The 15,177-nt window shown below is 40.9% G+C and overlaps 1 protein-coding gene across 8 annotated transcripts in view; it reads right to left on the bottom strand.

The window, feature by feature from the left end:
* DOCK7 (dedicator of cytokinesis 7) overlaps positions 1-15,177 on the bottom strand; it is a 256,466-nt gene that overhangs the window by 150,182 nt on the left and 91,107 nt on the right. For all 8 annotated transcript variants that reach the window (XM_060231922.1, XM_060231930.1, XM_060231929.1 and 5 more), the window contains exons 13-14: positions 6,309-6,402; positions 3,817-3,979 (exon numbers count right to left, since the gene is read on the bottom strand). In XM_060231922.1, the coding sequence (XP_060087905.1) occupies positions 3,817-3,979; positions 6,309-6,402 (257 nt within the window). The remainder of the gene's footprint in view (positions 1-3,816; positions 3,980-6,308; positions 6,403-15,177) is intronic.

A 15,177-nucleotide genomic window follows, 5' to 3' on the forward strand; every position in this document is an offset into this window, starting at 1 on the left:
GGGGAAATCTTTCCCAATACAGCAGTGGCAGAATGAACAGGTCAGTAACTCAGCACAGCATGCCCTGGGCTCCCCGGCCTATCCCATTAGTTGATGCCAAGAAGAGAATAGGACCAGTTCACTTGTATAGAGAAACTGTACTACTGCTTTCAGGACAGTAATGAGGAGGGTCAGCAGTGTCATAGGGCTCATTCTGATGATTGCAAAATCCTCCTGACTGCCATGAATACTGTGGATCACACATGCACCAGGAGGTATGAAGAGGCCAGATTCTGATTACAACCATGCTGCGTGTGGAGGTGTTTCAGCCTTCCTCTGAGTTCTTTTCACAACTGAAACCGGTGTGGATGGTACGTATCAGCACAACCAAATGTTAGCCAATGGCTAATTTAAATTGGCATATGAGATCTGCGACTCTAAACAATGACTCTGACAAAGCAAACCCAATCCAATCTTAAGTCATAAAGGCTGGACAAATATGAAAAGACATACATTTTAAGCAACAGTGTTTCTTGCTATCATTTAATTGAGTGAATAGGTATAAATTGTTCAAACATACAAATATAAATAAACTGTAAATATAGATAAACTACAGATAGGGCAAACTGAAACATCCACGACTTCCCATAAGGCTTTCCCAGGACCACACTGAAGTAAATTATTATTATTATTTATTACATTTGATGAATCGCCCTATCCTGGTTAGCGCCTGGCTCAGTGCGATGTACAACATTAAAAAATACATATATATAAAATCAGTTACATTAAAAAAATGGAGGTTGTGCAGAGGCAAAGCTAGGTAGATTGCTTGATGGACTGCTCCAGTGTTACATTAATTAGTATTAGAAAAGAAGGACTGTAAAAAAGATGCTATTAAATTTTCCAAAGAAAATGCATTTAGAATATTGATAAAGCATCAGAAAGTACTAGTTTAACAAGAAATATGGTTAATATCTGAAATGCGTAGAAATTGCTTTACTTAATGCTGTGTTAATATCTTGCACTTTTCATTGCTTAAACTTAAACACACAATTTTTATCTTGCTTGTTTTCACAAGGACTCTGGCTCTGTTGCTAGTCCAAAGCAGCTCCACAGACTGACAATTTAGTTCATTTTAAGTACATAAGAACTGCAATGCTAGATCAATTGTTAGACCAGCAGTCCACCCAATTTTATATCCTGTCAACCATCAGATGACTCAGCTAAGTTCATAAAGAGGCATGTTGACCAGCCCATGTTGCTAATTCCAAGGTCCACCAGTCAGATGGGTATCCTGTGTGATAATACAGATAACACTTTTAACTCATGGCCAATAGTCATCAACAGCCTTTTCCTCAAGTATTTCATAATCCGATGATATTTGTTCCCCCATACAATATTCTCAGGGAGACTTCCAAATATGAATTTAATGCTGTGTAAAAATGTACCTGGCTTTGCTTAGCTCATTGGAACCTCACTTCTCACTGTATCAATGAAGAAGTATCAAATGATCCATTGTTGTTGATCACTCCGAACAATGTACTATATTCAAACCCCTTTAATGCTGGTGGAAATTTGGAAATTTATAGGGAACAACAAATAAACAAACCGATTCATGGGCTGACATACCAATGATATACTCAATATCATTTTGCCTTTACAAAATAATACAAGCTTTAATTATCTGCATCTATCATCATTAGGGGAAAAAAATTAAAATTCTATTCCCCTTCACCGGCCTACCATTTGTATACTGAAAAGCCAAATTTTTAGCAGCTCTGTTATACAATAAGGTCTTCCATAAAGATTTCATGTCTATATTATACATACATTATTTGGAGTAGTGTGTCCTTGCAAAGACTTTTTACCTGCATTGATTTATTGCACATACCCCAATGGTTGGCTGACCACAATTATTATCCTTCTGCCCTTATCCCTAAAAATATACAGGTAGGTTAAAAAGAAACTTGGAATTGCCTTCCAAACTCTGTGCTATTTGGCATTGCAAATTATTGTTTCTCCTTGAGATACAAGAAATTTGGACTGCTCTCAAAAGAAAAGTCAGATTTTAGAGAAGGCTGTTCAGAAGTAAAGAATTATTTCAGGGGTTCTTTGTTTTAAATTGCTAAATACCAAGGAAAGGTAGCCCTTTCCAGGCTTTACTGATCTGAACATTTCCATTTATAGAGGTCATTCCTGAGGGGAAAAAACTGCCTTTCACCTTGATTTCTTGTTGTTACATTGGTATAAGGTACTGTTTGATATGCTAACCTTTGGGGGAAGGCTAATGGAAGCGCATAAACTCTAAAAGACCTCCTTTTGCTTTAGAATATATTCTATCCAAATACTATTGTGTATTCTGTGATCTTGTGAATATGCACTATGCTGAAAAGTTTCACAAAAGATGAGAACCAAAGACTGCAACATATTGTGTATTTAATTAATGGGATTTTTTAAAATCCCCTTGAAACACTTTAGTATGTGATTACTAAAAGGGTATTATTCTGAACAAATTTATCTACCTCCAGGGCTTTTTTTGTAGAAAAAGCCCAGCAGAAACTCATTAGTATGTGAGGCCACACCTCTGGCATCATCATCATTTGCATACTTGGCCACACCTCTGATATCACCAAAAGTGCTATAATATTTTTTTGAGGTGTGGTAGCCAGAATTGTACAATTCTGGTCACCACACCTCAAAAAAGATATTCTAGCACTGGAAAAACTCCACAAATATATAGCCATCCCAGAAAAAATAAATCAAGTTCCAACACACTACTCTATCACAAGAGCCAGCATGGTGTAGGAAAGAAAGAAAGAAAGAAAGAAAGAAAGAAAGAAAGAAAGAAAGAAAGAAAGAAAGAAAGAAAGAAAGAAAGAAAGAAAGAAAGAAAGAAAGAAAGAAAGAAAGAAAGAAAGAAAGAAAGAAAGAAAGAAAGAAAGAAAGAAAGAAAGAAAGAAAGAAAGAAAGAAAGAGAAAAGAACGAAGAAGAAGAATTGCAGATTTATACTCCGCCCTTCTCTCTGAATCAGAGCCTCAGAGCAGCTTACAATCTCCTTTATCTTCTTCCCCCACAACAGACATCCTGTGAGGTACATGGGGCTGAGAGGGCTCTCACAGCAGCTGTCCTTTCAAGGACAACTTCTGAGATAGCTATGGCTAACCCAAGGCCATTACAGAAGATGCAAGTGGAGGAGTGGGGAATCAAACCCGGTTCTCCCAGATAAGAGTCCATGCACTTAACCATGACACCAAATTGGCTCTCAAACAAAAAGAGGATGGGAGCAACTCACCTTAAAAACTGCTGACTCTGCACTGTGCAGTTGGTTTTGTAGAGCTCTGCCGGCCGGCACAACGACAGCCCTGAGCTCCACTGACCGGCACAATGATGGGAAGCCCCTGCGCAAGCGCAGTTGGGCCCCCTTGAGCTCTGACGGCCAGCGCGAGAATTGGAAGCCCCCATAGCCAGTGGGATGTTGGAAGGCCTCTGCACAAGCACAGCTCGGCCCTGAGCCCAGTTGCCAACCAGGAAGCCACCTGGGGTGAGCCGGGATGCTGATGTAGGCTGCTGGAACACTGCCCCTGCCAGCCAAAATGGTGTTCCGGTGCGTTCTGGCTCAAAAAAAGCCCTGTCTACCTCTATGTAAACCTCAGACTTCAGAGGATGGTGGAAGACAGGAAGGCCTGGCGCAACTTGGTCCATGGGGTCGCAAAGAGTCTGACTTGACTGTGAGACTGATCAACAAATGTAAACCTGTCTTACTCACTGCCTTTGAAGGGATTATAACTAACATGTACCACCTTTGCATTAAATTGAAAATCTGTTTTTACTCTTACCTGTACGTTGTATTTGGAATATAAACATCCCTTGCAGGAAACTCCAGGATCTCTCTTGTTGGACGAACTCTGCTATCAGGATAAAGTTTTACTTGTAGTAACTCTGGAGTTAGACAGTAATGTGGGTTCTCTGGAGCTGGAGAAATATCTATCTTCAACTGGGCTATGACAAGAAAATTCATTATGCATATAATAAAACTTCTAAACAGCCACTTGTCTATGATAGAAAGCCACCATTTTAAGGTAACAAAACAGGAATTCACAAAAGTTGAGTCTTTTACTCTTTTTTAGGTTACCAGTGACTAACATAGCTTTTTGTAGGTAGGCAGGTATCATGACATGCTGGTATTACAATGAATATTTTCTGGGCAAATCCTAGCTATAATTAAAGAAATTAGAATTTGTTCTATGTGCTTTGAGTAAGGAACTGGCCATTCTTTTAATTTGGCTGTCAGTGAGGTTCTGGAGAATGTGAATGGAAATTAACTACCAGCCATCCTCTTTTAAGAGATCTAATTTGTTTAGGGGCCTTGAAAATAGCTGTCAAATGTGAATGATCTTTCCATAGGGGACAGGCATCTTTCAGTTATCTTGAAAGCACTTATTTGAAGGCATCCACTCTTTGAAGCATTAACTGACTCTACTTGTTGGGCATCTAATATTGTATAGAAAATTATGGAACCTCTTTATCTAACATCAACATAATTGTGGTATAAAGGAGAATAATTTTATTGCCCTCCTGACCATGTGAATCAGAACAAGACCTCCTCAAGAAATCACATGATTTGTGAGATCAGTTCCCTTTCTCAAATGTGGGATGTGTTTAAATGCCTTTAATGAGGGACAGGAAAGAAGAGGAGGAAGGTAGGTAGGTAAAATGTTAGGGTTTCTCTACTAAGGCAGAGACTGACTTACTGCTTCCAGTTTTAGGTCATAAAACAACCACTTAACCACTTGTTTTTTTAAACAAAAACCCAAGATTTCAAGAGAAATATCTTTATCCCTCTCGAAATCCTGAGTTGCAAAGTGGTTGTTTTATGACCTAAAACTGGAGTTATATGACATTTACCTACTGACAACTATTTAACAAAAAACTAGAGAATTAGGAGATAATGCCATTGCTTTCTTTTTTAAAAGTTTGTTCCTGTGATTTCTTTATTTAAAATCAGATTTTCTCCCTGTCTATATAAAAGATCACATGTTTTACATTGTATTTTACGAGTTTTTATTCACACCTCTGAATCTTAAAATAATGCTGGAAATGCTACCAAGATTTTTCTGACTTCTTTTCTGTTTCAAATGTTCCCACATCATCTCATGAAAACTCTCAATCTTCATCCAATTGGAGAAAGGACTCACAGCATTAATAATATCTGATAAACACTATCAGACCATGGCCACAATGGAAACAGAAAGAGAGTTCTTCAGGTTTGAAGACAAGAGACACCCAGTGTTTTATTTACGTAAAGCAGTAAATCCTTCCACAATGTGTCTGTTCTTTCTCAGATTCCTGGAAAAACCTTTTGAACCAAGCCTACTGCCGACAAATCAAAACCTGCTTCACTCTGCTTCCCCTGACTTTGTCCTTTTCGCTTTCCTGAAGTCTGGCCTACTGAACCACAGTAATCACCTAATTCTAGAAAATCTTGCTCAACTAACTCCACTGCTCTGACCCAGCTGCTAATCTCAGGCTTACACCTGTATAGTAGTTTTTGTCATGGCATGCAAAAAATGGAAGGAAGGTGGGGTGAGCACAGAAATGTAAGCACTCTTGATGGACCAAGAGGTAAAAGCTGTACTGAACTGGGCACTTAAACTTCCTATTTTTCCTTTCCTTTCCTTTTCCTTTTTTTTTCCCTACTAAGGCAGAGACTGACTTACTGCTTCCAGTTTTAGGTCATAAAACAACCACTTAACCACCTTTTTTTTTTTTTGAGGAGGGGGCGCTGGCAACCTTATTCTTAAACTCTGAAACAATCACATTAACAGGGGAAAAACTGATCACAATATTGCACTTTAAACAATAAGGTAACCAGTCGCATTTCATTGAAAGGAAACCAGGTAGATCTTATTGCAATACATCCACAGGAGCACAAACACAAAACTATTTTAAGTAGGACTCAGAAAACCCTGGTAAAGCACATATGATTTGGTTCTAACAATCTAAACTTCACATTAAAGCTTGTGAATCCTAAACAACAGAAGATGAGTATGTATAAAAAAATGGGTCTCAGCAGCATAACAGAGATTGAATCTAATTTGAAGTATAATTTTTTACAGCTCTGTCCGTGTAGGTCATGGACAAATTAGGAACTAACTTTTCCATCTGTCTTACACCTAGAATTCAGGCAAGTAATTCACATGTCTCAAATTTATCTGTAGCATTCATCTGATGATGATGAATACCAAGACAGTAGTTTAAAGTAATAGAAATTACCCTGCTTTTATCACTTAGCTCCCTCTCAACCTCTTCCACAATATCACTAGAATACCTGTAATGGGTCTCAGCCTTCGTAGAACAGAAGATGGCCTTCTCATATCTGCAAGAAACTTATACAGATCTTCATCACTCAGACGGTCACCTTCCTATTAATTAAAAATAAAGACATGCAGTAATTTTCAACTTTGCACTTGGAACAAATTTTTTCTTCTGGCATTCCTTATTGCCTTCCCATATGTTTCATGTTTTAAAGACTGTCTCTATTATCTATAATAAAATAACCATGTGTTGGTGATACATTACAAATCTGAATAGCCTCACTCTTTTTTCAGTTATGGTATGTTTATAATTTCATGAAAGAAAAGTAGATTTGATTCTTGTTTGCATTTTAAATAGGCTCTAATTAGCCTTTAAAAAAAGAAACAAAAAAAGGAATTAACATAGTATTCTCCTCTAAAATTAAAATGAACTATATAACTCTGACTTCTCTTCATCTTTTTTCTTAACTCTCACTTCTAATAAGTACTTTTGACATACAATACTATATTCTAATTCCCAGCATTCCTAAGCATAGTGCATTGGGAATTCAAAGGGAAACCCACCTTGCCAAAAGCTCCCAAAAACAAAGAGGAAGGACGGGGGAAATAAAAGAGACAGGGAAGTACAAAGAGGAAGCCTGGATATGGAGATGGTAGGCAATCATTTCCTATCTTCAGAAGGAGGCCTCCTCATAATGGTTTATTAGACTTATGTCCCACCCTCCCCGCCGAAGCAGGCTCAGGGCGGCTCACAATCAATAAAATCACAATAACATTTCAACACATTAATTACATCAATTTAAATTAAAAATTAAAACATTAAAACAGTCAGGTGCTAATATCATTTGATGTCATTTTGTTTCCGATGGTATTCAGTATTTATTAGGTATAAACAATAAACAATAGGATACCTGTGAGTAAAGGCCTGCTTGGGAGCAAGGGCTTATTAATGAGCCAGGAAGCAGGAGTGGCTGAAAAGGTACAGTTAAAAGCCAAGGAAGTGCTGACTTGAGGAAGAAGTAACTATAAATCCCACAAAAGAAGGAACAGAACAAGTAATTCCCTTTCCACTGGCTGAGATCAAAGGGACCCATGGTTTGTCTTGCCTTCCTTCCTCAGAATTGATTTTATTTGCATGGCTCCCTTTGGTTTAATAGTTGCTCGCCCCCCCCCCCCCATTATGCATGCAAAGAATAAGAACCACTGGTCTACAAGAAATATGGCAGATCCCTCTAATACAGCAAAATGAAAATAGGAACAGGTTTTATTCCTTTACGTTTCAATAATCAGATCACAAAGCAAAAAGATATCACTGAAAGTTCAGCAAGACTACAGAACAAGTAATTCCCTTTCCACTGGCTGAGATCAAAGGGACCCATGGTTTGTCTTGCCTTCCTTCCTCAGAATTGATTTTATTTGCATGGCTCCCTTTGGTTTAATAGTTGCTCGCCCCCCCCCCCCATTATGCATGCAAAGAATAAGAACCACTGGTCTACAAAAAATATGGCAGATCCCTCTAATACAGCAAAATGAAAATAGGAACAGGTTTTATTCCTTTACGTTTCAATAATCAGATCACAAAGCAAAAAGATATCACTGAAAGTTCAGCAAGACTACCCCGAAGTAAGTGGCTTTGAAAATTGCAGCCAAATTTTATGAGCAGCTTTGCTGAGGTAACATTTCATAGATTCCCAGATGAAAATATTAATACATTCTAAGTCCTCACGAGTCCATTTTTGTGATATCCTTCAGCACCCTACAGGCACTGTGGAGAACAGCAGAAAATGGTGATAATCTTAAATGGTAATAATAGACAGTTCTGTTTCTGTTCCTATAAATGAGTTTTTGTGACACTACTTTGCCACAGAGCGAAACATCAGACTTACTTGAAGGTTTCTTCTCTTCAGTGGGGTGATGTTATCCAAGCTGGTTAGGTGATGCCTCCTCTCACTGCAGGCAGGACTATGCAAATTTTTGTGTGACTCTCCTGGGGCAGAGCAAGACCACCCCCTCCAGTCATCCAATAGCCTAGTTCTATATCCGCCTCTACTTTTACTTCTCCAGAAACATTTCTAATAATCATACATTGTCTTTTTTGGGGGGGGTGGGGATTGATGACTTTACCCCATTGAAGAAACCTTCAGCTAAGCCCATGTTTCATTCTCCTTCAGAGGCAGAAGTCATCCAAACTGGTTACACATCAAAGCTGAGAGGGCAGAAAAGACTCAGGAAAACAGCATTTAATTATTATCTCACTCCACTACTTGCTGTTAACACTCTTTGCCCCAAAAGCTACCTCAGTAGAGACCTGCTGGTAAATTCTATAATGCCTGACAAAGAAGAGAAGGATAACCCAATAGCTGTTATACAGATCTTGTCTGTGGGTGCTCCAAAGGAAAAAGCTGCCAAAGTGGCCTCCACCTTGGTAGAATGGGCCATAATGCCCTGTAAACCCGTTATCTCATAAACTTGCCAGATGCAGAATTTTTACTCAAAGGGTGATAGTGGATTTTGCCACCTTCTTAGCCATGCTGGCCGTATTATGCAACACAAGCTGTATGTCAGCCTGAGCTGTGCTGTCCTGTTAATATATGCACAGTGAAAACTGCAAATGTCACAGCTATGTTAGATCTAAAAGTCAGGCCACACTTACTTCTGGAACAAGTGAAGGGTCCATTCTGAGTACGACTTGTGGAACATATGTAGCTCCCTTCTAATAGATAAGGTCCCCAGATCCGATTTCCTCCTGGCAGAGGCCACCATTATGAGGAAGGTGACCTTCCATGAGAGGAACATCATGTCTATAGACTTTAGTGATTCAAAAGGCATTTTGGTGAGTGCCTGTAAGACTTTAGATAGACTCCAGGTAGGTAATCTATGCCTCCCTTAGGGTGTTAACTGCCCTGTTCCCTTAAGGAATCTTCTTACAATCTACAGCATATGTTGCACATCCCTCTATTTTTCAGAACTGCCACAAGGGCTGCTATTTGCCCCTTCAGTGTATTTGGCCTCAGTCCTTGCTTCCAAACCTGCCACTAGAAGAGAACAACCTCCTTATAAGGAGGCTTTTTGAGGGTCTATGTTCTTATTGCTGGCCTCTTTCTTGAATATAGTTATAAATTCATCTGGTCCTGGCCTCCTTGCCTGTCTCATTATGTCTTTCATGTCTTTACGGAACTAGACTTTTCCAGGTATGCCCACTCAACCTCCAGGCCATCAGTTGGAACCAGGCTGGGTATGGGTGCAGAACAGGTCCCTGTGACAGCAGGTCTCTTCTCAATGGGATACAACATCTTCATCAGTTCTGAGGATCAAGGGCTTCTTGACCAGAAGCAGTCAGTAAAGATCACCCCTGCCCCTGCTCTCTGTGCTTCGTTTAGAACTTTGCTGATCAGGGGGGTTGGGTGGAGAAGGCAAGGCATAAGGCAAGCCTTTTGGCCACTGGTGTGGTAGTGCATCTTCATCATCTGCTTGGGATTCAGAGGACTCTGACAGGACCTTGGTCCTGTTAATTGTGTGAAATGTTGTTAGCCACCCTGAGCCGCCTAGCCGGGGAGGGCAGGATATAAATAAAATCTATTATTATTATTATTATTATTATTACCTGGTGATTGTTCTACAATGCAGCAGATCCATTTTTGGCATCCCGAACCAGGCCAAGACATCCCCAAAGGTGTGATGGATTGTTTCCCATTTTCCTGGGTTCAAGCCTTCCTGCTCAGCCAAGCAACTTGAGTGTTTGACAAGCCTTGATGATGTAGGGCCCTTATTCTTTTTAGGTGTTATTTCACCATAGGAAGAGGAGCTCCACTTCCCTGTCAAGGGCTATGGCTCTAGTACTGCCCTGGTGGTTGATGTGAGCCTTTTTCATCATGTTATCAGTCCTTACCAATACGTTCCTGTCTCACAATAGGTCCTGGACAGCAACTAGGATTAACCTGATTACTTGTCGTTCCAGCCACTTTATGCTATTCCACATTTCTAAGGAGGTTCATCTGCCTTGTGCTACCTGGTTCAGGTCATACACTTCCCCTTCCCTTTACTTGTGTCCGCGATTACTATGAGATGAATGGACTGCAGGAAGGCTGCCCCTTCATTGTGTTTCCTCATGCATCCCCTGCCTTTGATATCTTTTCAGGGAAGGGGCTAGCTTGGTCTGCTTGTGATGTCTCTGGATTTTTGCCAATTTATCAGGAACTCCTGCTCCTGAAGCAACTGAATGGACACTTCTAAATCCTTGGCCCTGATCAGGAGATCATCTAGACAAGGGTGGATGGGAATCCTACATTGCCTCAGGGTGGCCAGCATGTTACCAGCATCTTGGTGAGAACTCTTGGTGCAGATGACAGACCAAAAGGAAATGTCACAAGTTGTTAGTGCTGGTCACCCAGGAGAAATGCAGGAACTGTTTGGATGCTTGGTAGATAGGGATATCCAGGCAAGCTTCCTTGTGACTCAGTAACACTAAGAAGTCCTCCTGCTAACAGGAGAAAAGACCCCTCCATGCAGAATTTCCGCTTTTGCTCACAAATTTAGCTTCTTTTGATTGAGGATTGCCCTGATATCTTAGGCACCATGAAGAGGACTGAGTAGACCCCCTGAAACCTCTGTGAAGTAGCAGCTCAGTTGTCCCTGTGAACAGAGGATGAACTTCTTCTAGGGACAGATAAGGGGGGGGTTTTGCTCTGTGAGCTAGGGATAGAATGAGTCTGATGTGGGGTGGAGACACGAACTCTACCTTGTAACTATTCAATGATCAAGGTCACCTGCTGCCCTGTCATGGCTTTCTTCCAGATGTGGGAAAAGTTTTGAAGGTGACCTCCCTATCTGTAGCCAGGTGGTGAGTCTCTTTGTTGGACACTCCCTCCCCCCCCCCCCCGCCCATCTTGTTTGTTGGATAGAAAATTATCTGTGCTGACACCTGGGCCTGTAACCAAGGACATGGATATTCCTGAAATCCTTACCCTCTTGGTCCCTGACGTGGGTCCTGAGGCTACAGAGGGAGTTGTAGGCTCTGCCTTTGTCCTTTTCCTTGGCAGCCAGGGTAGATAGCAAAGCCTTCATCTTTTATATTGTCTCAATCAGGGCCTTGTCTGAGGCACCCTCCTCAAAGACAACCCATTGGAGAGTTTCTCTGCTGACTGGCTGAGTTTTGATAGAGGATCTACCCTTCAATGTTTCAGCCACAAATTTCTCCTAATTACTATGTATGTATGCAGCTTGGGCCCTTGTGCAGAACTGCATGGTGTCCTGGGACACATCCCCAGCAACTTCTGCTGCCCTCTTAATTTTAAGAAGCAATCTCCTAACATCACAGGATCAGGCTCCCTGTCCTGAAAGAGGTTGCCTACCCAGTTGTCTGGTAAAGTCAGACAGAACACCGGACACCCCAATTGTGGGGGGGGGGACACTTTGTGAGACTTTTTGAGTGCTGTCTCAACTTCCCTGTCCATGAAGACTTTCAGGATATTGTCTCCATCTTTAGACAAGACAGACCCTGAATGAAGGGTGACCACTGGGGCATCAACTAGGAGAGCCTTGAAATCTTCCCTAGTCCCCTCCAGTAAGGCATAGATTTTTTTTTTGCAATAGTTGTGAATGAGAGCTTTCTTAAACCACCTCCCATCAAACTTGGCCTTAGCAGCTGCTTTGGATTTCTCCAGGCTGTCCATCTAATAATAATAATAATAATAATAATAATAATAATAATAATAGATTTTATTTATATCCCGCCCTCCCCGCCTAGGCGGCTCAGGGCGGCTAACAACATTCCATACATTAACATAAATAGGTAAAACTTTAAATTTAACAATTAAAAATTTAAACATATAAAAACCAGTTGATTGAGTTAAAATACATAATTTAAGTTATATTAAATGTGTCTGGCAGCAATAAAACTGTTCTGGCGCTGGTTCTGCCAGTTTAGATAGTTCCATGGTAATATTATAGATGGCGGTTCTTTTATTCCTAGCAACTCAGCAGTCGATATCAGTATAGGCTTGTCTGAAAAGGGCGGTCTTGCAGGCCCTGCGGAACTGGTCAAGGTTCCGCAGGGCCCGCACTTCCTCCGGAAGCTGGTTCCACAGTGCAGGAACCGCGGCTGAAAAGGCCCGTGCTTTGGTGTTTTGGAGTTTGACCTCTCTCGGTCCAGGGATGGTCGTTTTATTTTTACCCACTGACCTCAGTGCCCTCTGGGGTTCATATGGGGAGAGACGGTCCCTTAGGTAGGCTGGTCCTCGGCCATATAGGGCTTTAAAGGTAATAACCAACACTTTGTACTGGACTCGGTAGGTGATTGGCAGCCAGTGCAGTCCGCGCAGCCCCGGCCGTATGTTGCTAGGGACTATCATTCCACTGTGACCTGTCATTCCAGTCCCAGAGCACGGCTTTATAGGACAGACAGACACGCACACAAATGCAGTCAAAATAAAACAATGAATCCTAAATACAGTTTGAAAGCCCAAACAAACTCTCTGAAACAAATACCTGCCTTCCCTTCCAGCTGACAGCACCACTGAGACATAAACCTTGGGTCAATACAAATGTGCAAAAATACAATCGTCCAAAAACATCATGAAGATCTGAAGAGGTGGGGGGTGTTTGGAATTGTCTGGAAAGCACAGGTACCAGCATGCTCAGTGCCTCTGGCCATATGCAGTCAGCACTAAGGCGGGCAGATAGCCTCTGACTGATGCCAAAAGAGAGGGGGAGGAGCATGTGCCTGGGTCTCCCTCTGAAAAGTTTCCCAAGAAGCTGGTTAATAATAAGACAGGAGGGAGGCAGCAGCACTCAGATTAGAGACTAATCTGGGCAGGAGACTTCTCTCCCTCTCACTCGCTACTTCACCCACCCACCCACCCACCCACCCACCCACCAGGAAGAGTCCCATGGCACCTCGCCTACTTGCTCCACCCCCTTCCCAAGCAGCTTTAGTTTCCCTGCACTGACAGGAGTAGCCGATTTTTATATTGACTGCTTGCTGTTAACAATGAAGCTGCATTTGATTTTTAATTCTATTCATTACTGTGTTAAATTTTCAAGTTACTGTGTAAGCCATTTTAAGCTAAGCAGAACCGCCAACATAGTAATGGTACAGCACCGTGGAATAGTTTTTAAATTTTAATTGTATTAATGTTTTATAGATTTTATTGACTTATTGTTTTAAATCGTGTAAACGACTGTTGTAAGCCGCCCTGAGTCCGCTTGCGGAGAGGGCAGGATAAAAGTCTAATGTAAATAAATAAATAAACTAAGCAACAAATGAAGTAAAAGGAGAAAACTATAAAAAAACTGAAGTGTTTCTGTGGTGCAGCAAGGGAGAGATTTAAAGTTTCAGATTGCCTTGCTCTGCCTGATGAGAGTGCTGCCTGCCAACCTGGGTCCCATGAGGCTATTCCAGCCACGGTTTGCTCCACATGGCCCACTGCAGTGGCCTTTGAACAGCTTGCGGCAGTGGTTCAGCAAGGGAGAGATCCAAAGCTTCAGATCGTCTGCTTTGCGCATAGCAGTGGCTGCCAGTGCCAGGTCCCTTTCTGGCTCCCCTTTCGATGCCTGGAGCTCTGGGTGGGAGAGGCTTTTTTTTTGTGGTCTCCTTCCTCCTCTTTGATTTACTTCTTTCTAATTCTGATTGACTTTCTTCCTTTCCTTCCTTTCTTCACAGAGCCTAGACTGATGCCTCCTGCTGGAGCTGCAGGGCTAGCAAAAACCGGAGGGGTGGTCTCACTCCTCCCCAGGAGAGTCACACAAAAATATGCATAGGCCTCCCTGGAGTGAGAAGAGGTGCGACCTAACAAACTTGGATGACTTCCTCCATTGAGGGAGAAGCTTATGCTAATCAAAGTGCTACCATAATAGCTATCAGAGAAAAACTGTCCAGAATATTATTTTAATTTTATTCCCTATAATCTAGGTGTTATACATTACTCAACTAAAAATTTTCAGTACAATGCACTGTGTTAGGAATGCTGAGAATCAGAATACAATATTTTAGGTCAAAGGTACTTACTTTATCGGTAGAAAGAGTAAAGGAAAAGGATAAATAATAATCATCTTGCTTGTCCATACAGTATAACAGTTGCTAATTATGCTAATCAAAGTGTTAATATAATATAATATAATTTTTCATCAAAGAAAAATTGTTCACAAAATTCATTGATTTACAATAATTCACCAAGTAGTAGCCTCATTCCATTGTTAATATAAAATATAATTTGAATTTGAAAGAACTAAATAGAAGTGCTTTGGAAACACAACTCACATTTGAATTTCAATGGAAAATGTACATTTCAAATTTCAGTTGAAAATATTATTCTCTCAGTTCTCCTATCTTAAACTTATACCTCAGTTTCCAATTTTTAAATACTTCACCTCTTTCCTTGTAACAAACAAGGAATAGCGGGATGCTAATCCTAGATATGTCAGGTGAATAGCCCTGGGTGCTGATTAGGAGTGACAGTATTGTTTTGTGGAAACATCAACCTTACATAAACTCAGCAGGAGCTACTACATTATCCCTGAATGACCTGATTTACCAGGTGATAGTACTTAATGCTGTCCTGAACTTCTAAATTGTAATCTGGCATCTCTTCCTCATGATGTTCTTTATGTGCTACTCATAACCTTAGAATATGCCTGCATCCTTGTCCCTGACCAAGTAACTCTACTATCATTTAGGCAACTATCCTGATTAGAAGCCTCTATTTAATTTTAACACTTCTATCCTGAAAGCATGGTGGTGTAACAAAAGATTAAACGTATATTAAATTAAATACAGCTGTTGGCAAATCAATCGGTCCTGGCAAATATAACAACTTCTCTTGCATACCAGCTTAACCGTAATCATTCCAAAGAAATGCATCTTACATTCCCAAAGACTCGGGCTTT

The sequence above is a fragment of the Heteronotia binoei genome, chromosome 2, assembly GCF_032191835.1.
Source record: "Heteronotia binoei isolate CCM8104 ecotype False Entrance Well chromosome 2, APGP_CSIRO_Hbin_v1, whole genome shotgun sequence".
NCBI lineage: Eukaryota > Metazoa > Chordata > Lepidosauria > Squamata > Gekkonidae > Heteronotia > Heteronotia binoei.